A 27,131-nucleotide genomic window follows, 5' to 3' on the forward strand; every position below is an offset into this window, starting at 1 on the left:
GGCAATGGTAAACCCCTCCTGTATTCTACCAAAAAGAAAACCACAGGGCTCTGTGTGCACTAGGAGTCAAAATTGACTTGACGGCACACTTTACCTCTACCTATACTTCCACAATTAAGCATGCTCTTAATGCAATTAGCTACACATCTGGTTATGCCTAACTCTCCAGTTCTAAGCTCCAGTGTGTAGAGCAATAGTATTTCCATTCTGTCACCAATGCTTTTTAATATCTATATGAAACCTCCGGGTGAGGTCATCAGGAGATTTAGTGCTGGGTGCTATCAGTATGCTGATGACACACAAATCTACTTCTCCTTTTCATCTGCATCAGGAAATGGCACTCATCCTCTAAATGCCTGCCTATAGGCAGTAATGGGCTGGATGAGGGATAACAAATTGAAGGTGAATCCAAGCAAGATGGAGGTGCTCATTGTAGGGGCTCAGAATTTGAGAGATGAGTTAGAGCTTCCTGTGCTGGAGGGGGTTGCACTCCTCCAGAAGGAGCAGGTGGGCAGCTTGGGAGTACTCCTGGACCCAGGCCTCACCCTGGTATCTCAGGTGGAGGCCATGGCCAGGAGTGCTTTCTATCAGCTTTGGCTGATTCGACAACGGTGCCCATTCCTTGAAGGGGATGACCTCAAAACAGTGGTGCATCAGCTGGTAGCCTCCAGGCTCAACTATTGCAATGATCTCTATGTAGGGCTGCCGTTGTACGTAGTTCATAAACTTCAGTTAGTTCAAAATGCAGCAACCAGATTGGTCTCTAGGGCAACCCAGAGAGACCGTATTATGCCTGTTTTGAAACAGTTAATACAAAGTGCTGGTTATTACCTTTAAAGTCCTGAACGGCTTAGGTCCGGGTTATCTTAGAGAGCGCCTTCTTCTACATGATCTGCACTACACGTTAAGGTCATCCAAAGAGGTCCGTCACCAGTTACCAGTTACGTTTGTCCATTGGCGGCTCAGAGGCAGGCCTTCTCTTTAGCTGCTCCTGGGCTGTGGAATGCACTCCCGGCAGAAATCCATAATCTGAATTCATTGCTGGCCTTCAGGAGAGCCCTTAAAACCTATGGGTTTGGCTTGGCCTTCCAGGGTTTTTAATTTTTTGTAAATTGTTTTTAACTGCTGCAAGTGTTTGACCTGGTTCTCCAGGGTTTTTATTCTTTAAATGTTTTAACTGTAAATTAGTTTTATGCTGTTTTTATAGTTTTGATTTTAACTGTTAATTGATTTTAATTGTTTTTATTTTGATGTAAACCACCCTGAGCCTTTTTTGGAAGGCCGATATATCAGTCAATCCATCCATCCATCCTCTCTCTCTCTCTCTCTCTCTCTCTCTCTCTCTCTCTCGACAGTATTTAGGACTCCTAACAATTAGTTCCCACCACAGGGGCACCATGCCATCTTGCATCAATGTAGCAAAGTGCCCCCCAATGTTCTATAGGGCACAGGTGTACCATGCAAGGGCATTTGGGGGAAGGGAGCAGGAAGAAACAGAAATCGAGCATCCTAAAGGTAACTGGAACAGCACAGTTCCCTTCCTATTTCACCTTTGCGTTACCAAATCCCTGTAAAAATATAAATCAGATGGAAAGCTGTTTAAAGCAGGACTGCAAGGTGATCTATATCCATGGGTTCTCACTTACCCAGTCAGCTATGGAGAATGGGCTGGCACTTGGGTGCAAGGCAAATTATGCCCCCAGAAATTAACCCTTCTGCAACTGCTGGGCTCATTCCATTACAGAATCCTTGCATTATGAATAAGCCGTTCACTGAGTACTGACATAGCACTGCTTAAAGGGGGGGAAATTATGTAGCTCATTCTTAACCCAGAAGAGTTTTAAAGTACAGAATGCATTCAAGGGGGAAATCAATCTGGCTAGTATCTATACTGCTTCTTTCCCTGGAAGGTATCCCGGCCGTAATATGTTCTGTACTCTAAAGAGACCACTGCGGAATTGAAAACAGACTTCTTTGTAACAATACAGGATTCACTGACATCTCACAACTGTTGTTAAGAGTAGCTTTGGGACTCATGTGGCAGTGCTCAGAATCTGTCTGGAATACACAATGAGTTTTAAGTGCTGTATCATCAGTTCCGGGACTGATTGTGGACCATTGTTATATTAATATAAAGAACACTGAAAATGAAATGCTTGGATTTCTCTCGCAAAGTGTACGAAATGTTGTTTTGGAGCAAGCTTCTCAGCTTTCTATTACTGAAAACCTGCAGCTGTATGTTGTGCTTAGCAATGACTCGCCTTGTAAATATCAAGAATCAAAGTTAGATGAAGGAATTTGCGTAGTTCTAAGGGCTCACAGGAGACCCAAAGACTAGGTTTTAGAAAGTGGGAAAATCAAGAGAGTCAGCAACTCTTTCCATAACTGAGGAGTTGCATTGTCCACCAAAGATGCTGGGGGCTGCCAACAGGATCTTCAGGGCCCAATCAGCTATTTGTTTTCATGGTGCCCTTTGAGGAATGCAATCCCTGGCCACATGATAGCCTTTCTCGGATATCTGCACAATAGGTTCACATGAATATCCCCAGTCCATGGCTCTCAGTACTCGTTTAGAAGTGGAACCTCCCTGCCACAGAAGACCTCCAGCATCAGATAGGAAGGTACTTCCAAATTTAGATTCAGGGGTCTGTCATCATTACCCTAGAGCCTTGGAAGCCAGGAACTTCCCATTGGGAATAATTTTTTTCCAGAGGCATTCATGAAATTGAAACCAGTTGAATATTTGTGCTTGCCACCAAACAATACTTTTTTCCATGCTATGTACATCTGAACGAATGGTTCGTTTAGTTGAACAGAGCATTAATGCATTGGCATTATGTTCCTACTGAATGGGCTTTTACATGGAAAACTCACCATGAGGTGAGAATTCCATTTTTTAAAGGTGCCCTGCAGTTCCAAATGGTATAAGAGAGAAGGAACTGTGTATAGATTGTATTATGTTGAATAGATAGGAAAAAGATGAGAAAGGCAGTGGTAGGTTGGTAAATTATTTTATTGTCCCAACCATAGGTCATACACAAAGCAGCAGAAGCCACACACACCCCTTGTGTACAATTAAAAAATCACTCACAGATAAAATTCATATTTAAAAGGACAAAGGGAAATATATGTACACATACATAAAATTTAAAAGGAACGTTACATATTTTAAAAGGTGGGGAAAATCACTCCATTATGCGACAAGATAACTTTAAAAGCTTACTCAACCCCCAGCAGCTCAAGCAAATCCTGCCACCTTCAGCAGAGTTGCCTTGTCATGAGAGGTCAGTAGAAGGTCAGTCTTCTATAGATCAGACTCGTAGGCTTTCCCCTCCAAAAGGGAATCTAAAAATGTTAAAGCAGCTGCTGAGGAAATGGTGCAGTGACAGAGGTAATGAGTCTACAGAGCCACTAGCAGGGCTGTTCTTGGAGAGCTCTGGCCGCGGGCAGGGCCTGGAGCAAATCAGCCAGTACGGGGCCCCCCCTTCCAGATAATTCTAATGGATGCTAAAAGAGTGGAACCCAGGGCAGTCACCCTGCTTGCTATGCCCTAAGGACAGCGCTGCCCACTAGTCCAAGGATAGACACAAGACTCATACAAAGTTTTTGTGAAATGACCACCTAAACAGTGAATGGCATTTGCTGCATTCTTAGCCTGGTCAGAGCAATTCTGAGAACTGGACTGGAAGAAACAGCATCTGGTAACACTGGCTGACACCCTGACTAAATTTGCTAGAGGAATGTCTTTTACAGTAATTTCTGAGTACTATTATTGAGTAATTTAATCAGGGTGTCAGCCACAAGACTGGCTCCATTTACACTGCAAATGATGCATTCTATACCTGAATCAAATAATGTATGTCGGCATATAGAATGAATTATGAGGCGTCATTTAGGGAGGGCTGAGGTGCCTTAGACTATACCTGCCTGTGTTTCAGACCACATTAAAGCTCAGAAGGAAGCTTCTAGGAGCAGGATCTTTTTAGTGGTGGTGCCAGCCAGAACTCCTTCCCTGTGGTGGCCAGCTGGGCAGGTTCTCATCCAGTCAGAGCATTTTAGAGTTGGCGGGAACCTTGGAAGTCTTCTAGTCCAACTCCCTCCCAAGAGAACATTAGACGCTCAGTGAAAACTTGTTTCATAACACTTTGATTATGTTAGAGTTCTTGTTTTTTTGGCTGCTAGGTGACTCCTGCTGCTTTTACTTAATTTTGTAGGGTGTTTTTTAATGTTTTGCTTTTGTGGGTTTTTAAAAAATCAATTTGGATGTTATTGATCTTTTATTGATCCAGAAGGACATGTACTGCTTTGGGTCCTGCTGGAATGAGAGAAGAAAGAGGTCCATTAAAAACAACAACAACTGAATTAAAATAAAATAACGTGAGTCTTCCTCATGAGAACTTATATCACTGGCTAAATCACCGGTTCTGCACATCAAGAGAGTATTGCTTTAAACAGTTAAATGCGTCTATGTATTAAATGCACATGCCAAAGGCAGAGATTGCTTTCCATTTAAAAAAATGTATGAGAGGGGGAATAACTTATCTTTGCAGATTATTTAGCCCAGAGCAGGTTATATTTATCTTTGCAACAACCCTGTGAAGCAGGTTATGCTGAGAAATAAATGACTTTCTTCTGTGGCACAAAAAAGTGACAAAAATGCTCTTCAGATACTCTTGTCTTCTCTCCAGTAGGTTTTTAATCTGTAGATCTGGTTTTAGCTAAGTTTAGTTTTTAACTAAATTTTATTAATTTATAAACGCTGTTTTATCATTTTTGTGAGCTCCCCCAAGCAGTATCATACTGAAAGGGAGATATAAATATTTTAAATGAATGAATATACTGTACTCTGCTTTTTTCTTGCATTTTAATCTTGAATATTCTTTAGCAGGCCTTGCTGAGAGTCTTGCCTATCCACTTCTGGAATCTCTTTGCCCTGATCCAATTAATTCTGAAATGGTGTCTAGAAAACAACCATATTTCAGATAAATAGATTAAAGATTTCCCACCAGATTTGAAAATGGCAACAATAAATAAATGTAATGTAGAGCTATCAAGCACAATAGAAAAACCTCTGATCAGACAAACCTACAATTTGCAAGGGGAGTGGGGGAGAGAAACTTAAACAAGAATTTTTCCTCTGCATTTCTCGCTTTAAAAAAAAAGTCTTATCTCACTCACCACACCATTACTGCAGCAAACAGAGCATACAAGCAAAGACAAATTAGCTGAATGTAAGCAGAGCTTGATGAGTGAAGTGACTGAGTGGCAATTAAGTCGAAAAACATGTGGATTCCATTAAGGCCACATGCATATCTATTGCCAATAAGCCTTCCTTGTATTCAGTCTGCATAGCAATCTTTAGTGATTTCACAGCCGTCTAATTTCCTTTGTCTAGTCATCACCAGCTTCCTTGGTTAGAGAGTATAAGGAAGACTTCATGCAACATTTGGTGGTGTATCATTACAGTATATTGTAAACCAATCCACAGAAAACAAGGACTGAATGTCTTCTGTGATAGGTTCTTCTGTCTGCTCCTTTCCATATAAATGCCTGATTGTAACATTCTGCCTGGCGTTGTTGTTTTCAATGTTGCAAAATAGCTTATTACCCTATTATAGAAGATGTTTCATCGTCCTACTCCAGAGCAAACAGACTAGAAGTACAACCAATAAAGTTCTTGATGCAGCAGTTAGTATTCTGGCAGATGTCTTAGAAAATTCTAACCACTTCCTTGCTGATTTCTTTGTCCGTGAGCCTTTCACTTCCTCAGGTTCACACTTTGTTCCAGAGCGTTTGGGGAATTCCATTTGAAATGGAAAAGAATGGCAGGGCATTTTGCAAATATTAGAAAAGTAGGGCTGCATTGATGTGGAGGGTTTCATGATGGCTGAAAGATGAATACGACAAATATTTATACACCACTTTTCAACAAATGTTCTCAAAGAGGTTTACTCACGCACGCACGTTCCCTACCTCCAAAGAGCTCAAAGAAACATAAGAGAGACACCAGCAACAGCCACAGTGGAGGGATGTTGTGCTGGGGCTGGATAAGGCCTTTAGGATTCCCTGAAGATGAATCACCTCCAGTCCCACCATTCTTGCTTTCCCCACAACAGCTCTGCACAATGCTGTGATGGTATCAGTCATGCTGGCAATTTTCTCACACAGTTTATGCTATTGCGTACATGTCTATTTCACTTTGACAGTGATTTCCTTTAGCATACATACACAGCCGTTTTTGCTTTTTTATTTATTTTAACCACTTGTATTTTGTTTTTCCCACCTATACAATTCTTCAATGTCATTCACAACAAATGATTTAGCCTCGAAAGTTTCTCCAAGTATATGGCTCCCAGCTGTGATAATCTCCTCCATCCCCAATAGCAGGGGTGTAGTTATAATTGAGTAGATGGGCTCAAAGAACCCGGGGGGCCCAGCTCCTGAGGGCCCCCCAGCTCCATCCCTCCCTATTTTCATCATCTCTCTCACTCTGAGGGGCTGCTGGGGAGAGGGGTGAACACATGCCCCCTCTCCCCTGGCTATGCCCCTGCCCAGTAGCTCCACTCCCAAAATGGCCACCAGGAAAACATGGTAGCAACTGACAGTTACAGGGGCCAGAGCTTCTCCTCCTTTTGGGACACAAATCTAAGAATGCTCCTCTCCTGAGTGGTTCCAAGTGGCAGAAAGGATGAGATTGCAATTATCTTCACTCCATCCCAAACATTCTGCTTGATGCTACTGCTGGTTTTTAAAGCTGCAGAAGAGCAGTGTTGGGTGGGTGGCTTGCCTACTGGCATATGTCACACCCATATCTGAGAACTCTTTCATATGTGATACATTTCCTACGTGGACCTCATTTCTGTGCAAAAAAAAAGATGCCCCATGCACGTACACTATCATGTCTGATGAACTCTTGTATTCTATCATCTCAGATGAGATGACATTCTATCATCTCAGAATCTTCCCATCATCTTCCCATCTGTCTGCCTTGCCTTCTAATTGAGGGGCCCAATGGTGGTGGTGGTAGTAAGGTGTCTGATAGCAGCAGATGATGATAGAATAGACATAAAAGAATTCATCAGACAGGACAGTGTGCATGTATGGTGCATCTTTCTTTTTCTTTTCTTTTTTTGGCACAGAAACAAGGTCCACATAGCATCAGATAGACTGACTAAATGGTAGTATTTGGGGTGTAGGGCAGAAGAAACAGCCATCCATTGGGTTTAAAATGGCACTGAACTGCAGCCATCTTTTTGCATGCGACCTGAAAGCAGGATATGGAAATTAAAACAATTCATTATATTCTAAGTCTACAATGTGATCATAAATAAATAAATGCCCAGGGTGCCATCATTAATAAGCATATGTTGAACTGTTCAATAATTAAATGTAAACTGTCTGGAGCGAATTATTAATTATTATCATTTATTATTTAGCTAGCATCACTTATGAGGATGCTAGTTGGAAGAAGGGGTGTTCCCTGCATGAAGTTAAGAACCAGAAGGAACAAAAGTTCCATCAAGGAAGAAAAATGAGGGATGCACTATTAATGCAGAACCAACAGACATAAAGCAAGCTGTGTATGGGGTGATTTGCTTGCTAGATAAGGATTTTCATCGACTTACCTACAACAAACATAATAAATTAGAAGGCAAACGAAAGGGAATCCCTGTCCATCACAGTGTAGGTTCCTGAGAAAAAGAACTGAAATGTCATTTGCAAGAGGCAATGAGTGCCCTCAAGAGGACACTTTTGGTAACTGCATCCTGGCATGTCCACCACCAGCATATAAACGCAATGCAACTCTTCTCTTCTCTTTGATAGAACAGGATACGATGAAAAACAATAGCAAAAGAAGCAAGGCATTCCAATTAATCTTCTGAGAAGGTTTCATATTTCCCAAAAGTGATTGACAAGACTCTTTTTGTGTTGATGGATGTTTAAAGCTTGGCCCATGCTCATTTTGGATTTCCATCCATGCTCATCTTGAATTCTTAAAGTGGCCCGGGGTCTCCAGGGTGCTTAATTCATGCTTTGGTTTTTTAGTTCCACACTGAGCTGGAGAGGGATGCATCCAGGCAGAAAGTGAATAGACACAGCTTTTTGAATCACTTTCCCAAGATGCACCTTATGAATGTGTGCCTGATGCATCTCAAAAGATGCGGAGCTTCCTTAAAATGCCACTTACTACTGTATAGGAAATGCCCAGAGAGAAATTGAACAGATGCAGCAGCCTCACCCACCATTCCTCCAGTGAAGGTTTCCACACATTCATACTGAAGGCAATGCAAGCACTTTCTTGGCCTTCAGTCTGAACGGAGGAGTGAGGAAAGGTCATCCAGTCATGATTCCTGCCTTTCTGTGCTGGGTTTCACTGCATTTCCTTGCTTGCCAATACAGAACAAGAAGACTGGGATAATTGCCTGGTTGCCTAAGCACATGGAGACACATTTCCTCCCTCAAAACAGCAAAAATGTAGGGGGTGGGGTTTGGGGTGGATTTGAAAAGGTTTGTGAACCATGCTCCTGCGCTTGTTGCTCAATTGCTGCTGCCCCTATTGCTCAATCACCCCTTTTCACTTTCAGTCAGAGATGCTACCTTTGTTCTTTAATGCAATCAGCAGATGTTATTACTTTATCCAGTCTCACTGAGTTGCACAGATCAGTCACAACCATAATAAATGGCTATGGAATTTTTTCCATTTGCAAACATGCTATTAATATGTGACTTTTGGGGTTTGAAAATAGTTTCTCAAAATGATTGGGAGGAAATAAAGACTTGATTCAGCTCTCTTCAACTTGTCCAAATGCTGATTCCACTTTTGGCTGGGGGTACAAGCAATTGGTGTCAAACTAGGCAACTTTTCAGGACTGAAAGTGCCTCTAAAATCCACGGCGCACTAACTGAGGACCACAGCCAGATGGTGTAAAACAGCATGGTATTGATAACACAATCTCTTAGCAGCCTATTCATGGGATAATATTGATAATGACACAGTGTGTCAGGCAGAAATCCATCAAACACTTCTGTAGCAAATCATTATGGATAGTTGGTGGACCTGTTGAATTTCTGCCTGGCCATTTATTCTAGTAGGTAGCATTTTGAAGACACTGTGGTTCATAGAGAAGAGATAGATGTAATGGGGCCTTATATAAGAAAGCATAATGGGATTAAGAAATGTAAGTGTAATTTGGGGGAGAGGTGTTTCTATATCCAGATAAAGATGAAGGTTTAACTCTTGCCATAAGGCAACAAAATGATTTCTCGGATATATACTAGATTAAACAGCAAAGAAAAAACAACAACCCCAAAACCATTGTAAGAGTATTTGTTCATGGCTAACTCACATTGCAATTATTAATAGCCTGACAAAAAAGCATAGCTAGTATGAAACCTGGGGTGGGGGTGGGGATGGGGAAGCGGCTACACTTCCCAATGCCCTCCCTTAAAGGATGTGTCCTCTTTCCAGTAAATGTATTTAGAACTGAGATATTAAAGGGACAGAGACAGTGTGTGTGTGTGTCTGCTGACACGTCAACAAGGAAAGAGAAGGCAAAAGTGATTCAAGATGTTTCTGATGCTACATATTATGTGCCAATAAATACATATCAGATGATTCTGGAAGATATCTCTTCATAAGCTCCATTCCCAACCATCTTTCCCCATCATCTCTCTCTCTCTGTGTCTCTGTCTCTGTCTCTCTCTTTTTAAATGTATGGCACATCTCTGCATGTGTTGTAAAAAAAAAGGTGAACTCACTTTATTTTGTTCCTCACATTTCCCTTCTGCATTGCAGATTTTTCTCCATCATTTTTTGTCCCCTGCTATTAGAGGGCAGGATAAGGGTCACGATCAATCAGTTTCAAGCAAAATTGACATTGCAAACATTTTCTTTTCACTTTGCAATGAGAAGTGGCCTGTGACATTGATTATCTGAGAGTAAAAGTAAATTACAACTTCAAAGGGTTCCCAGGAATAAGGAAAGGACCCTTTTAAAAAAAAGTGGAGAGGGATGCAGGGAGGGAAACCAAGAAGAACTGATCAGTATGTTTTTGCCACAGAGACCTCATGAATATGCTAAAGGGAATTTGTAGGTGCCAAATGCACTTTGAGGATGAGTTCTGAGCATTGCTATAATTTGAAATTATGTATTAACGCTAAAATTTTACTGCTATGCTTTATTTAAAGGGACACACTATCTTTTTGTTTCTACTACATGGACAGGTCCTCTAGAACTAAACATATATATGTCTTATAAATAACAAATATTTTAAAGTATACCTAAACAAATATTTTACTGAATGCAGTTGTTTTAAAGTATACAATGTAGGTTGTTAGTAGTGTTAAAAAATGTAAAGCACTTTCAGATGGGACATCTGCTCAAGTTACATATGCCTTTACTTCAAATGTTTCGCTTCCTTGGACCCGTTTTATGATGTCTTTCTCATATGTATATTATCATACCCAGGTCTAACCTACCTAGGTTAGAACATAGCACAGGGTACAAAGGAAAACTCTGATTTTAAGAAAACTACCTGCTTCTGAGGTATTGTTCTGGAATCCATGCAAGTGAAGGTACATGATGCAGTTTAATGCTCATCACCACCATGTGGGGTTACAGTCAGAATCAGCTGGATCTTAGGTGTCAAAGACTGCCTGAGTGTTGTCTGAGATGTCTCAATTAACACAGAATACATTGAAATCAGTGGCACTCCGTGGGTATACTACATTGTAAGTATAAAGAGCAAGTGATGAAACATGTGCTACATGCTGATAAAGTATCAGAGATACACAGAATTGCTTCAAACAGGTCACAAGTCTTATTCAGGAAATACTTATGTAGGAACAGTATCGTGTGAATAGGAATAGAATAGAAATGGTATGCAACCCAGATGTAGGTTGTCAAATAAACCAACAAGAAATAATGCTGCATGTTTCTACACTGGGAAGCCATTATTTGTCTCTATAATATGGAAAAATGTGTATAATCATTACATGTGAATATCAAGACATGGATTGCACACTATTTCCTACACAGAAGTACTTTGGCATGCAGAAATTAGGTTTGAAACAGCCCATACAGATCTTTTGTGCCCACATGGTCCACATGAGGATGATTTGTACGTAGCTTGGTGGGCATAATCCAATAGAAGTTAGATATTACTAACTCCCATTAAAATCAATAGAACTTCATTTAGTTATAACTAAGGCTGCAAGCTTATGTACACTGTCCTAGAGGTAAGCCCCATTGAACACAGTGGGACTTGCTTAAAAGTAAACATGCATAGAATTGGACTTTTAGTCCCTCAACATTGCTTTCAAGGGACTTTGCTGCATCTACATTTTGCTGGCCTGTGTTCTAATTTTAAGTGCGTTGTGCATATTCTTCTTGTATCATGATTCATGCTTAAAAATCAATATCCAGATCAGCTCTTCCTTGTTTCTTTACTGCATTTTGGCATTGGAACAGTGTCCAATGGCCAATCAAAAAGCAGTTCCCTGTTTACGAATGCTTTCAGGATGAAATGAGCCCAAAGCATTATATTGTATATTCTGAGGATAACTCTTTGGGGCCTATTTTGTGACATTCAACAACAGAAGAATAGTTTCTAAATAGAAATAATAATATAATTATTATCCAATTATTATCATGAATCTGATCCCTTTTAAAGCAGGGATATAACAAAAATAACACAAATGAAAGCACCTTTTTATTTCACTTCCAATCAAAGACTTCTCCCTGCCCCACCACCACTGCAGCTATTTCAGAATATGAATAAAGAAGAAATCCTTCAACTAAGCATACACATTTTCTTTCTTCTGCTACTATTAAAGTGCCTACCAACCAAAACACATAATTAAAAACAATACAGGGTGGGTTTTTTTGTTTTGTTTTAAAATAAAAAAACAGACCCATTACCAGACAGTAAAATCTAGTCAGCTGTTAATAATAGTCAAAAAGATGACCAAGCACAATCATGATACATCTTGTCAGAATCAATATTGTAGCCATGGTCTCTGACTCAGCCAATCTGATGTATTCTTGCTTTGCCACACCCCAGTAAACAACCAACAGCCTCTTTAACTCTGTCACTATTCAGTTATAGATATCCCCTTAGAATAGCTTGCTTGTACAGCAAAATCTTCTTTGGGGTAGATCCATGTTTGTCCTGACAACAGTTAGTTTGTGTTGTTGCTTTAATTTTTTCTGAAAGCCTGGTACTTCCCTGTTAGGAAAACCTCCAGTGGTGTTTAAGGCATCTGTACTTGTTTGACGCTCTTCAGCAGGTCCGTGAGTTCGCTGATGTACTTGATGGTGTATTTCAGTGTCTGTATCTTGGTGAGAGGCTGGCCTCTTTGGCTGTAGATCGGAGGCAGGTAGTTGCGCAGAGTGTGCAGAGCTTCAGCCAGGGTCCTCATCCTCAGCTTCTCTCTTTCACTGGCTTTTCTCCTGCGCTGGACTGACATCCTGACTTTGGATCCTTTCTGACCCTTGCCCTGTCCTGGGTTCGGTAGAAACATGGAAGGAAACTCCATCAGGGTGTAGTCACTCAACCTGCTGCTGCTGCCGCCACTGCTGTTGGCACAGGGCATCTCTACCACAACTGGACAAGGGGAAGAGGAGTAAGATTCAAAGGAAGGTGATGGAGACAGGCTCTGAGGGGATAAACTCTGGCTGAGCTCCAAAGTCCCTGTGTTGTTCTTCCAGTCCCATGAGGAAAGGAAGGCTGAATTCTCAGAGCCCACAGTCTCTTCCATGCTCACCGGAGTCTCTTTCAATTTGTCCTTTCTGGTCCAAAGATTTAGAGAAGAAAGAAGCAATTTCTGCCAGCTGCAAGCAAAGTCTGTGGTCTCTGCCAAGGGAGACCCTTTTATGACAGAAGGAGGGGTGGGGGAAGAAGTGCTAAAGTGGGCAAGAGTGTTGGGGTGTGGGGAATTCAAAAGAATGCAAGTGCTAAGACAGAAAATGAACTCCCAATGTGTGATCTTCTTCTCTATGATAATTATCAACCTTCAGCTAAAACCTGTTTAAGCTAGCAGGCAACAGTGAGGAGGAGGATAAAAAGATTATCATTTTGTAACGAAACCAATTGAACCTTCTTATCTAGAGTTAACAATGCCCTGGGGAATAGTTGACAGTGAGAAAGGAAATGAGGAAAACAGGCCACAGGTTCAACACCCATGTCTGACTTTTATTTGATTGAACTGAAGATGAAGTGGTCATTTGACTTTTTTTTTTAAAAGTCCAACTATTGTATAAAATATTGTATATGTAATTGTTTTAAGTTAAATGAGTTTCACTATAGCTAATAGAGGCATCTCATCTGCCAGGCACAATATCCAGATCTCTCTTCCCAAATTCAGAGGAAAAATTATATTTCAAACTTTGTATCTCAGAGTTGTTGTTTTTAGCATTTCTGAATATAAATTTTCGGAATACATTCATTTTGTGGAACAGTCCCATTTATTTATTTATTTTAAAGTGTAAGAAATATGTTTTTAGCAGGCTTCCAAATGCTTACGATTTATAGCACCCTGATTCCTATATAGCACTTAGAGGACTTTCCATAAAATAATATCATAAAATGTAAATATATGACCTTGTAGAGACTAGTGTTGCCTTTTGCTGGGGACTTGTACAGATCTCCTGCTTAAAGTGATGTTCTCATTTTAATCTGCATTGTTAAAAAGCTGTGCAAAGTAATGACATATTTCTACCTAACTTCTATCTTTAACCTGAAGAGCAAAAATGTAGTATCCCCTCACCCTTCTGCATTTTAAAAAACATTTTGATAGAGCTTGCCTGAATCTTTCTGGCTGACATAGCATAATGGGTGAACTATGATCTAGGAAGTATTTGGTTCAAATCATACCTTTGTTATGAACTTACTCAGGGCCTTAGACTAGCTGCTCCAACTTCCCATCTGCAATACTAAGACCTCACTTGCAGGACCTTTGTAAAGATTTAACAAGTTGATGCATGAAAGCAGGGGTTCCCATTGTGGCTGGGGATGATAGGTCAACCACATCTGGGGACCCAATATGTTGTAAGCCAACAATATCTGGGGACCCAAGGTTGGGAACACCTGCTCTAAAGTGCTGTAAACATGAGGGGGGGGGGAAGGATTACCAATGACTTCATTGTGGAGCCATTGGAGGTTAAGAAGTATCTCAGCTTCCATATTTGAACCAGGAGCACTGAGTAAAAAAATGGGGGTTGAGGGGGTATGGCATTGGGCAACAGCTCCAGGTTCTTGGGGAGCAAGAGAGTGGATTTATATGTGATTCCCTCTGGACTCTATTCATCCAATCTGGATTGTTAACCATTGGATTAACTTCATTTATATAAACTTCCTGGAACTCGCCTTGAATCATGATAACAAGGTTTAAACCATGATGAATTAATGCAATATGATTTGGGACTTTGGGTTATGATGATTAAGCCATTTTTATGGTTTCATATTCAATTGTATCATTTGACATACAGTTTTGCATGTTATATTACAATTCTCTGTACTTTGCTGCATGTCCATGAAAGGAACATCCAGCTAATATATACATGCTTGCACTGTGACCCACACACAGGTTTCATACTTTCCCCTACATGGAAGCACTTGTCTATATACACACTTTGTCATATTTCAAGAGATTCCCCATCAGTAACTATTTTGTATAGGTTAATTGACTAAGGGCCACTTCCCAAGGTGTGGGAATGTTCTCACAAGATACTCCTTCGTAACATGGACATTATTTATGTACATGTCTATTAGTGAATCAGTCACTCACAGGTATGCTTTGAATTTGAGCAACTTGCTTAAAAACATTTGTTTAAGTCACTCTCATATATTACAATTTTAGATACAGAAGTGACTTGTTAGAGCATCTCCTTGATCAAACATAAAGTCCTTTATTATAATTTTGAATATTAAAAAAGTAGAATGCATTTAACATTCTAGTTTTAGTGCATACGGTTTATTTCTAATATGAATTCTATTCCCCCCCCCCACTTGGTTCATGCCTAATTTGTATTTCTTAGTAATTATTAGTGCATATGGAAGTCATGATGTCAGTTTAATGAATCATTCATGGGTACTACCTTTTACTATGTTTTGTGCTACTTTAAACATAATTAAACTATTTTAAGTAATATGAAACTGCATTGTAAGAGTATTAGCTTGAATGTATAGCATAGACATCAGTATATGTAAAATCATGAGAAATTACTTCCCGAAACAAAATATGCCAAAAGAGAGGAGATACAGATTCATGGACCAAGTTCACTGAATAATTTAATATTTCAGGGATATTTTTTTAAAATGAAAAACAAAAATAAAAAACAATTGAGCAATGCTCTAACCACTTTTAAATCACACTTATTTAGCAGCTTAATTCTCCACTGAGCTCAATGAGACTTAAAGGTGCTTAGGGATGGTGACTGCCTTGACATTTAAAAAGTAAATGAATATGCGAGACTACTTTAGGAGTTTCTTATTCTGTGAAAATATATACATTTATTGTATATGCAAAACGCCAGAACAGAATTGGAATTTAGATTTTATGAATGCTTTATATATCCAGTCTGGGAAAGGATGTGCCTTTTGATACATGCAAAGAATGTTTTGCAGATGCATGTTTTTAAAAATCACATATTTGTTCCCCTTGGATATGTCCCATTGTACAACTTAGTTCTACATTCATTTCTCTGAACAAAGTATTACATTTTCTTTTCACTGTAGGTCTTAGAAAACAGCCAAGACAGTTTTTCTGGGCAGTCTCTATGTCTAAAGGATTTTTAATATATGTATGTAAAAGTAATACTTTTGGTCTCTAAATTTTCTTCTGTCTCATAAAAATCTAGGGAAAGCCCTTTTTGTCATTCAGCAATCTCATAATGTTGAAGGTTGCTGAGTTATGGGGCTAATTTCATAGATATGCTCAGTCAGTGACATTTTAAAAAATGATGAAGGCATTCTCTGCCTGAATGATAGTTTGTTTTTCACTCCAATAATTTATTCAGCAAACTGCAGACAAATGTTCAAGCTTCATTCAGTGGCTGACATCTAGACTAGCACTGCACTTGTGCAACAGTGCTGACATTCAGACTAATGTTGGGCCATTGCATAGAGGGAGGGGTGATTTTCACCAATCTCTCCATGCCTCTGAATCCCACGGTGCCTCCTAAAAATAGGTCTCGGAGGGCTGCACAACCCTCAGGAGCACATTTTCAAGAGGCACAATGGGCTTCAGAGGGAAGGAGAGAGTGGCAAAAATCTCCCCTCCTCCCTCATATAATGGCACAGCATTAGTGTGGAGGGCTTCCTTGATTGTATTTCTGAGGCTACAGCAAACAAACAAAAAGTATTGGAATTATATTCATCAGATTTTTCTTTGAATGATTGCAGCTATCTATATATTTAATTTGTCCAAAACAAAACAAAATGGGTAATATTCCACAAAGTTTGTTCCTGTAACACTAATGAAGGATACAAACATGAGAGAAAATCTTAGCTAATGCAAAGTAACAAATTAAAGATAGCAGAGCTGCTTCCATCCACATCAGTTAATGTTCTTCCTAACATAAAATCCCTGTATGAGTTTCTAAAAATCCAAAATTGTATAGCACATTCTATCATACATTTTTTTAACCTAAATGACACTAGGTGTGTCTTAAACCACAGCCTCCAGCCTCTGAAGCCTTATTTATTTATTATAAATTACACTTCTGTCCTGCTCTTCCTTCAAGGAGCCCAGAGCAGTGTACATGGTTATATTCATCCCCACCACAATCCTGTGAGCTAAGTGGCCAGCCCAGATTCACCCTGTGCAGTTTCATGGCTGAATGGGGATTTGAACTTGGGTCTCTCTGATCCTAGTCCAACACTCTAACTGCTATGCCACGCTGGCCTTACCTCCTGTGTCACCAGCACTCTTCCCCAGCAAGCCAACTAAATTAGGCTCTGTGGGGCAAGGACACCTTCTGGGCTGCAGTGCCTACTTGAACACAGTTACATGATCTCCCTCCTGAAGGTCAACTAACCCCTCAAACACGGCTGTCTTAAGGGGGTGGTTGCTGAGGATGGTTGCAGGGGCTCTGCACTGCAGCACAGTAACAAAGATTATTATTATTTTATTTTATTTTTAATTTATATCCTGCTCTTCCTCCAAGGAGCCCAGAGCAGTGTACTACATACTTGAGTTTCTCTTTCACAACAACCCTGTGAGTAGGTTAGGCTGAGAGAGAAGTGACTGGCCCAGAGTCACCCAGCTAGTTTCATGGCTGAATGGGGATTTGAACTGTGAATTGGGACTGGAAACCACTTAGGACAGGTGGAAACCACTTAGGACAGGTAACAGAAAAGTTGTTCCATGTGGCTACAACATTAGATAATCATGAACCAACCACTCACTTGGTTCAGTGAATACTTCAGTACCATGTGTGAACCAGGCCCAGAATTTCACAAAACCAACTCTGATGGAAGAGCCAGCATAAAATGTTAGAAAAGCATCATTCTAAGACAACCCATTAGCATGGGCAACCCACTCACCCCCACACCCCCATTTCTTTACTGGATGTTTCAGTACATGTGATCTTGTAAGTTTTTCTCTTGAAGGCCCTTTCACAAAACTGCTCAGCATGAGTAGCGAGAGAAAAATCTTCCTTTTGGTGATTTGCTCATCTCGAAGCTGGTCATATTAATGAATCTACAGTTTATTTTGGTTGCTTCACTTAATTATGGTACAATGTTTTGTTTCTCTTCTAACAAGCAAATCTGTGGCATTTGTTATAAGTAGGCTTATTAGCTTGTACATTTTTAGGTAGCATCTTCAGCTGCCAACAACCATCTTACAGGTGGGCTTTATTGACTTCACTGGTGTCTTATACAGCCAGCACTGTGCTACAGTCACACACTTGCAAGATCAGGGCCAACACGCTCTCTTTAAAACCCCTCCATGTGAACATTTGATCCTCCCAGAAGTGGCAATCCAGACTGACTGAAATGTGACAGCAACTTCCCAATTCATTAAGACAACTGGCCTCTAATTAACAGGCTTCCAAGATGAAAAAAGACTCATGTGCTGAATTTACACCTACCCACCTTTTAAGTACGGATTTTATGACTTGGTGTTTTCCAGCTGATATTGGGGAGGACCTTTTTAATACCCCTGTTAACCAAAGTTGAAAGAAGACTGTGCTGTGTGGTTGGTCTTTAATGTTTGCTTCCCACTTCAGCTGAAGAGCAAGAGATGCCATAGAGTTCAGACTGGCATGCATTCATTAATGGATCACAAAAGAGTGAATTCTATCAAAATGAGGTGACCTCTTAAACAATAGACTCATATTCAGAGTCTAATGATTCAGTGTGTGTTTCAGAAACCTGAGTGTATCATTCCAGTTTGGCCTGAATCTGACATGTATTCTTAATCTGTAGCATTTATTGTTTCAATTTAAAAAGTTGAAATATTTCCCAAATACACTCACATTCATTTGTGAACCCAAGAAATTGGCTACCATCATGTGAGTCATGAGTTACCAGTTGACCTCTCCTTGTATGTCCCTTCAAGAACTGAATATTTGCTTAGCTACCTGAAACTGGTCTACCTGATTTATTATTTTTGGTGGACTAAACTAGGCAACCCAGCTAAATAGCAGCCCAAGTCATTATTAGACATGTCTGCTCAAATAGAAACAAAATGAAGTTTTGTGAATAAAAGTCATTACTTGAAGCTCAACTCAATTCAATCTAAGGTCTAGTTCACACATGCCATATCATAACTTTATGACTGTAACTTTAAGTGAGGGCTTGCATGTAGGAATGATCAGAGAAGATTTAACAGCAAAGCTCAATTTTTCATTTTACCACCTGTCACCTCAAATATTGGTACTTTTCAACGGAGTCAGTTTACACATCCAAGTGATGAAAAAAGTTGTGCATGCATTTGTGAACAAGTCCTAAAGACCACTCTACCCTTATATGCAGGAATTAACATGACATCCACTCACACCTTATATAGGTCCTTCATGCAAGTTTTCTGCTGTGAAACGAGAAGAGTAGGACTTTGGTGATATGGGAAGCAGCACTGGTCCTCTTTCCATGCTTCAACCACTAAAATTCATGCCTTTACATATAATGTCTCAGTGTGCAGTTTCCTTTAAAGCAAAGATGCCACTTTTTATGTGGGTGATGTTATGCTTAAAAATATCCCTCTGCACCCCCCTCAAGCACTGGAGGTTACTGCTGCTATGAAGTATTTGTGTTTCAGCTTTTTAGCATGCTTCTCTGTTTGCCAGTCATCAAAGTTTTTAGCCTGACAATTCATTTTTATAAAGTACATGCTTAGAATAACAATATTCTCCCTTTCCCCCCCTTTCTGCTGCTCAAAGACATTCTTGTCAGTTGTGGAAGCAACATGACAAGGTGTGTAGGTGTTCCTAGGTCAATAAATAGAAACATTTTTTTAAAAAGAAATTTGTCTTCCAAAACAGATCTAATGAACAAGTCCCAACTATTTTCAGCCATAATCTAGGGCTGGAGTTGTCGAATTGTTTCATCCATCCTGGTGAAAGTCAAGCAAGCTGCTATTCCTCTAGCATAGTAATTCCCAAACTGTGTCAGTTCAGAGATATAAATTTAATAATTTGAATAATAAAAAAGCTCCTATGAATCCAAGATATATATGACTCAGACAAGGGGTCTATCTAATTTGGCACTGTCTACAGAGACTGGTAGCAGCTTTCCAAAATCACAGACAGGGATCTTTCCAAGCCCTACTGGACAAGCTAGGGATTGACCCTGGGGTCAATCCCCTCTGCAGGATCGACCCTGGAGTCAATCCACTCTATGACTCTTCTAGCTAAAAAAAAATGCAGCAGGAAGCTCCTCCACGTTTCTCCACTCAGCCGTCAGCAGAGGCAGGTCCTTTTGCTGCATCCATGCATCCTGCATGATTGGATAATTCAATTACCCCCCATAATGCAAAATGCCACAGAGCTACCTGCCATCAGAAGAAGCTGCCCATTACATCTCTGCAGGAGTTCCTGATCTGGCCATGCCTGCTTCTAATTGAGAGGTAAACCTAAATCAGAGACTCATGCAAGGAAATAGGAAAACACAAGGGTGGGCAACTCTGAACACACTTGAGAACTAAACACTGCCACCATTTTTGTTGTATCTAAAAAAATATTTTCCTACTATGGACCTTACAGCAGGATTTGAAATTGGGGCGGGGGGGGAAATGCAGGTTGGGTAGATTAACTGTGTTTGTAAGGGTTTAAATTCATGTTTTGAATTACTGTTATAGCAAGGGTAAATTTTATAGCTGATGTTTCACAAAGAGAGGTGTGCGGGAAGTCCATTTTCATTTATTCTGTTTGTTAATGAATGATAATAATATTATTGTTAAAATCAATAAAAATTGAATTGGGGGTGGGGAGAGAACTAAACACTGCCATATATAAGAACATAGTAATTGCTCTTATAAATTCAATATATGAGGACATCATAATATGCTTTGGATTTTAATTCAGAAGTAAAGTGGGTCTTAGGCTATGAGACGGCTCCATTAGGAAATACTGACATTTTTGGAATGCTTGAGAAATTTTATGTAGATTTACTTCCAGATGTATTCCTTAGCTTGGGGATGATGATATGGATGCTGGACAGAGCAATGGTTTTGTGAACCCTAGCTTCAGTCACCTGGTCCACACACTATCATTTTGCTAACCACACCCACATGAGCCTGTGCAGGTCTGAAAGAGACGGAATTCCATGTTGGAATTCCCAGCCCCCACCAGCAGGAGGCAGTGCCTCGTAGGGAAGTGGTCCAGGGCAGGAGCAGGCTGGTGGGGACTCTTTAAAACCAACCCAGCACTGGTGCAGGGGCAGATGGGCGGCGCAGCAAAGTACGGGTGGTTGTGGGGGCAGGGAGAGAGTGTTGCAGGGCAGCCTGGAAGCATGTGCAGCCGCTGAAAGTCACACACTGGGGTATCCAGCAGCTCGGCACAGAGCATCCCAGCGGCCACACACGCTTCCCTGACTGCCTTGCAGCACTCTCTCCCTGCCCGCACAAGCAACTGTACTTCTCTGTGCCACCCAGCCACCAGTGTGCCAGTGCTGGGCAGCTTTTAAAGAGCCCACATCACCCCGCTTCTACGCTGGGCCACCTGCCCCATGAGGCACTGCCTCCTGGTGGCAGGGGCTGGGAATTTGGACAGGGAATTCCAACCCTTTCCAACCTACACAGATCTACACACACGTATGTGAGAGCAAGAACCCTCTCAGAATTGTTTTATTCTTATTTTGAAAGGCTTATTCTATCCCCTAACTCAGCGCAGCTTACAGTGAATACTATTGAAAAAATTGCTTTTGAAAGTCCAAAAATAAAACAACATATCCACAGCGTATCGTAAAGAGACACAAGTTTTGGGTGGTATAGAATAAATAAAGAATAAAATAACATGAATCTAGCAGCAAAACAATGCATAACCCACAATCCAGAACAAGCAGAAGCAAAAACATTAGACAACTCCCAACAACTTCCTAAAGAGCTATGTCTTCACAATGTGGGAGCTTGTCTGGAGCTGTCTCTGCGTAATTGCAGTTCTGGCTTCTACTGACTCCAACACGGAAGCCAGGAGACTTTAGCCCCATCCCAAAGAAAGGTAGTCACTTAGGTGTCTTATTAAAATCAGTGGGACAAGTTAGGGACTGACTGAAATGGAATATATGTGAACTCTCTTCAGACTGAGGCCATCATCTCCAGAATCCAGATGTATCCATAACTGTGCTACATATAAACGTGGAAGTGACAGCATGAAAGGATGCCATATTTCTCATACCTAAGATAACTTTCACTAAATTGCCCATGGCAAAGGGGTGTGCACGGACCGGATGGGATGGTTCAGTCTGAATCCGAACCAAATTCAGACCAAACCACGGGTATGCGAGCCAGTTCAGTCAAACCGATCAGCTGGGTTGGTCGGTTTGACGAACCAGCTCGAACCGGTTTGAAGCAGTTTGTAATCCAACCCCTTGAACTGGCCTGGTTCGCAGTGGTCCAGATTGATTGCAGACTGGTTCTGCACATCCCTACTGTGGCATTCATGAACAGTCTGGGGTTCTTCAGCATCTGCAAGACTGAAACAGGATGTGAACTATGTGACTTGCAGCTCTCAGGTGTGCTGAATGAACGTATGAGACACTGCCAACAATCCCAGTGCCGTCATATCCATCAGGATGCATAAAGGGCCCTGAACGGCAGGGCCCATTGTAGAAGCTTCTCCATAGGTTATATCAGTGTGGAGTAGCTTGGGGTTTCCTGAAGTGAAGCATTCATTATTTGCCATGACTGACATCCAGACTAAATTACCTATTGAAATTAATTAGACAAGTTAGTCATGACTTCCTTGCCTTATTAATTTCAATGGGTTTACTCATGAATAATTAACTAAGGGTGAGAAGAAGAGGAACTGCTGCTGAAGCTGTTAAATCCTTTGCAGGCAACTCCCACTGCTCTCACCAGCCAATGAATTGACTAAACCTTTAGCTGGCTATTAGATGTAGCACAGTTTTAATCAGTAAGGACAAATTTCACTTGGTAAAGCTAAGAATTAAGGACATGTCTGTGTAATTTTTGAAGGTGTTTCGATTCTGGTGAGTTACTGTAATGTGGAGTGGGAAAGGAAATATTAAAGATTAATTTTCCTTTTAAACATGAGTGATTTTCTTATTTGAGTTACCTTTACACTTCCTTCAATATGTCAAGAAGTTGCCACTTTTGAGGATTAGGCAATTTGCACATTTATTTTAATTCAATCAATCAATGTGTTAATAGGTGATGAATCAACTAAAAATTCTCAGATCTGTTGACAGTCCCAGTTAAAACATTACCAAAACCTTTTCTTAAGATTCTGAGGTGGTATAGACTGCCAACCTTTCCGAAGTTCATTTCATACAAAAGAACTGTCTGAGAGAAGAGTGAGACTAGCTGGATTGTCTGGTATCTAGTGTATTCCAGAAATGCAATTTTCAGGATCTTACAAAGCATCCTGAGTAACTGCCAGGCCTTCCCGTGTATGCATGGAGGCTTCAGATACATCGGACAGCTACACAGGACACTGATGTTGCTGACACATTGGGCATACCAGAGGCTGCTGTAAATCCTTTATGTTCTAATATCATTGCCTTGTAGGCCCCATCCAGAAGTGCTCTTGTCCCTGGACTTCCAGGCTAAAGTCCAGGGCCTCCCCACCCCCTGGCCCCCACCCCCAAATCCTCTTTATATATTCCAGGTGGTGTGGGCCCTGTGCTGCCGGCCCACACTGTGCCAGTTGGCCAAGCGTGACTTTGACCTGCACTGGGTGCTGAGTGTGAGCTGTGCTTTAGAGGCAGAGTGGGGAGTGGGGGGGATATGTGGGATGGGAATATGTTAAATTGCATATTGAAATGTCTCTGCTAATGCATAAATATACCTGTTTATATTCTTACATTCTTGTGAGTTCAGTTGCTGTTTGTGCCCTCAAGAACCCATGTCTTAAAAATACTGCATGTATAACAGTGTGTGTGTAGGGCGATGATGCTTAACTTTCAAGAGCGAGGTGGGGCTCCAAAGGCCTTTAGGTCCAGGCTCCAAAATTACCTAGGTGCACCTCTGCCCCCATCTAGACTAAAATGAAATCCAAATCTGTTCCCCAAATCTGGGTTGACCTGAATGTTGAGATCATGTCTACTGGGTACACGTGAATGGCTCACAAAGCAGAGAAACTTCTTCCCATTTGCATGCAACCATCCATCTTGCAGCCTTGCATCTTTTGTAGGATTTGGGATGAAATTCCCTTCGAAATATAATTCACTAATGTCAGTATTGACAATGCAGAGGGGTGAGAAGCAAATGACAAAAGCAAGGAAATCTAAGCTGAGCTCTGACTTACTCCGTCAGGCTCTGATGCATGTATTTATCAGACTGTAGCAAGCATCATAGCATTCACCAAAAGGCTGGAATTGAAATCCCTGGCAGATACATCCATCTTCTAGAGATCAAAATGTATCAGTAATTGAAATGTCCCAGAGGCACAACTAGAATGTAGTTTTGCGAAAAGGATTGGGTACTAGGGGACTCCCCGTAGAAGGAAAACATAATAGTCAAGATTATGGACATGCCCTAGTTTTGCAGGTCTACAGAATCTCACCTTTCTTTTAATTTGAAAACATGTTTCTAGCCCTCATGGTTAGAAATATACGGTATACTTGAAAGTATGTGGGCAATGTATGCTGAAATTCCAGAAAGGGGGCTGATTAAGATTTTTGGGATTTGGGATTCATAATAGGATTGCCAAACCTAACTGGAGATATTCCTGGGAACACCCCCCCCCCCGCAATGTTTGTCATTAAATTTCTGGGACTGCTTTCTAGGATTGTTTTCAATTTCTGGGACTGCTTTCAATAGTCACCTGGAGAGTCCAGGCCAGTCCTGGAGGACTGGCAATCCTATGTACGCTGCATGATCCTCCTGTTTCTACTGCAGACCCCTGTGCTCACCTTCCTTCCACTGCAGAACTCAAAGTGGCATACATGGTGGCCATCCAGCCAGTCACCTTGCGTGGCTCCTTGACCCTTTCCATGATGAACCAACCAGCCTTCATTCCAAAAGGATCAAGGGAGCCCCAAGAGCTGCATCTGTTCTTAAGCTGATCAGTTTCAAGAGCCACTGTCCTTGGTGCTGAATTCTATTCCTGGGCATCGGATCATAACTTTTTAAAAGAGCAGCATATTGTCCACTCCAGCAATAGTCCAATAAATGCATCAGGAGCAGCCCAGGACCAGTGTTCCCTCTAACAGAGATTCTGAGATATATTCACTACAACTCCCAGCATCCCCAGCTGCAATGGCCTTTGGCTGGAGATTATGGGAGTTGTAGTCAACAACATCTGGGAATCTCTGTTAAGGGAACACTGCCCAGGACCATCAGGGAGCAGGTTCTAACCAATCCTAGAGCTTATAAACCCTAGTTGTCTTGGGCTGTGAGAGGGCTCCCGTGTTTCCCCGAAAATAAGACAGTGTCTTATATTAATTTTAGCCCCAAAAAATGCACTAGGGCAATTAGCGGTACATCAGAAATTACTGCTAGGTCTTACTTTTGGGGTAGGTCTTACTTTCGGGGAAACAGGGTAGTATATGCCCCCTCCATCTTGAATTTGAACTTACTGTAGAACCTTTAGTCACTCACTGTGACATCTTCAGTGATTTTTTTCATGGGTAAAATCTCTCATATTTGGGCTGAACTGGATTCCACAGTTACAGCAGTTTACTGTGGAGGTGTCCAGCAATTCCTCTAATAGGATTGGATTGGATCACTTTCAATTTGTGACTCCTGAGGAAGTGGACAAGCTGCTTTGTACTGTATGCCCTGCAACCTGTTCTCTTGACCCTTGCCCAACTTGGCTTATCTCATCTGGTAATTGTATTATCCAAGAGGGTCTGGTAAATATTATAAATGCTTCTCTGAGGGAAGGCAGGATGCCTCCTTGTCTGAAGGAGGCTATTCTTAAACCTTATTTGAAGAATCCCACAGAGTTAGCTAATTACAGACCCGTTTCCAATCTTCCATGGTTAGGCAAGGAGATTGAGTAGCCTCTCAGCTCCAGGCAGTTTTGGATGACCCAGATTGTCTAGACCCATTCTAAACAGGCTTCTGAGCGGGCTATGGAGTTGTGAGTGCCTTGGTTGGCCTGATGGATGAGCTCCAGTTGGCTATGGTCGGAGGGAATGTGACTCTGCTTATCCTTTTGGATCTCTCAGTGGCTTTTGATACTATGGACAATGGTATCCTTCTGGGTTGCCTGAGGAAGGTGGGATTGGGTGGCACTGTTTTGCAGAGGTTCTGTCCCTACCTCTCTGGCAGATTCCAGATGGTGTTGCTTGGAGACTGTTGCTCTGCAAAGTGGGAGTTAATGCACAGAGTTCCACAAGGCTCCATACTGTCTCCAAAGCTTTTTAACATCTACAAGAAACCACTGGGAGAGATCATCAGAAGGTTTGGTACAGGGTGTTATCAATATACTGATGACACCCAAATCTATTTCTTCATATTAACTTCATCAGGAAATGGCATAACTTCCCTGCCTGAAGGCAGTAATGGGCTGGGTGAGGGATAACAAACTGAAATTGAATCCAAATAAGATGGCGGTACTGACTGTAGGGGTTGGGGGCCTGAGAAATGGTTTAGAGCTGCCTTTTCTGGATGGGGTTACACTCCCCCTGAAAGATCAGGTACGTTGTCTGGGAGTGCCCCTGGATCCAAAACTCTCTCTAGTTTCTCAGGTTGAGGTAGTGGCCAGGAGAGCTATTTTATCCACTATGGCTGATATTCCAGCTATAACCATTTCTGGAGATAAAAGACCTAAAAACAGTGGTGCGTATGCTGATAACTTCCAGGCTTGATTATTTTTTGCACTCTATGTGGGGCTGCCTTTGTACATAGTCCAGAAACTACAATTGGTACAGAATGCTGCAGCCAGACTAGTCTCCACAACAACCCAAAGGGATCATATAACGTCAATTTTAAAAGAAATGCACTGGCTGCTGCTATGCTTCTGTGCAAAATACAAAGTGCTGGTTATTACCTATAAAGCCCTCAATGGCTTGGCTACAGGATACTTAAGAGAGCACCACTCCCTTTTCTGTCAGCCTGTCAGCCATTAAGATCATCTGCAGAGGTTCGGTTATGGTTGCCACAGACTTGTTTGGTGGTGACTTGTGACTGGGCTTCTCTGCGGCTTCTCCAGGGCTTTGGAATACGCTCCCTGTTGAAATAAGAGCATCTCCATCTCTGATTGCTTTTTAAAAAATCCTCAAGACACACCTGTTTTCTCAGGCTTTTAACTGAAATTAGTTTTAAACTGTTTAATTGTTTTTATCCTATGTTTTTTTTTAGCTTTTTATTCTGTGAAATTGTTTTGTTTTTACTGTTTTATATTTGTCATGTTTTACATTGTGTACATCGCCTAGGGATGCACATATCAAGCAGTATATAAATATGATAAATAAAATAATTAATAAATTAATAAAACTTTTTAAAAAGCTTATTGGATGCTAAGCAGAGCATAATACTGTAGAGCATATGCAAAGCACTTA

General features: G+C 41.1%; 2 protein-coding genes across 11 annotated transcripts in view; both read right to left on the minus strand.

The window, feature by feature from the left end:
- Positions 1–2,995: 2,995 nt before the first annotated feature.
- The window catches only part of GEN1 (GEN1 Holliday junction 5' flap endonuclease), a 71,816-nt gene continuing 47,680 nt past the window's right edge, over positions 2,996–27,131 (minus strand). For 4 of the 10 annotated variants that reach the window (XR_008313621.1, XR_008313619.1, XR_008313620.1 and 1 more), the window contains 2 exons: positions 26,621–26,800; positions 2,996–5,887 (listed from right to left, as the gene is read on the minus strand). The gene's annotated coding sequence lies outside the window, so the exon portion shown is untranslated. The remainder of the gene's footprint in view (positions 5,888–26,620; positions 26,801–27,131) is intronic. The other 6 variants (XR_008313616.1, XR_008313618.1, XR_008313617.1 and 3 more) reach the window with 4 other exon arrangements.
- Positions 10,757–27,131, minus strand: part of MSGN1 (mesogenin 1) — a 32,199-nt gene continuing 15,824 nt past the window's right edge. Inside the window, exon 2 of the mRNA XM_053285327.1 lies at positions 10,757–12,790. Within this exon, the coding sequence (XP_053141302.1) occupies positions 12,253–12,759 (507 nt within the window). The 5' untranslated portion in view covers positions 12,760–12,790 and the 3' untranslated portion in view covers positions 10,757–12,252. The remainder of the gene's footprint in view (positions 12,791–27,131) is intronic.

The sequence above is a fragment of the Hemicordylus capensis genome, chromosome 1 (assembly GCF_027244095.1).
Source record: "Hemicordylus capensis ecotype Gifberg chromosome 1, rHemCap1.1.pri, whole genome shotgun sequence".
Taxonomy (NCBI): domain Eukaryota; kingdom Metazoa; phylum Chordata; class Lepidosauria; order Squamata; family Cordylidae; genus Hemicordylus; species Hemicordylus capensis.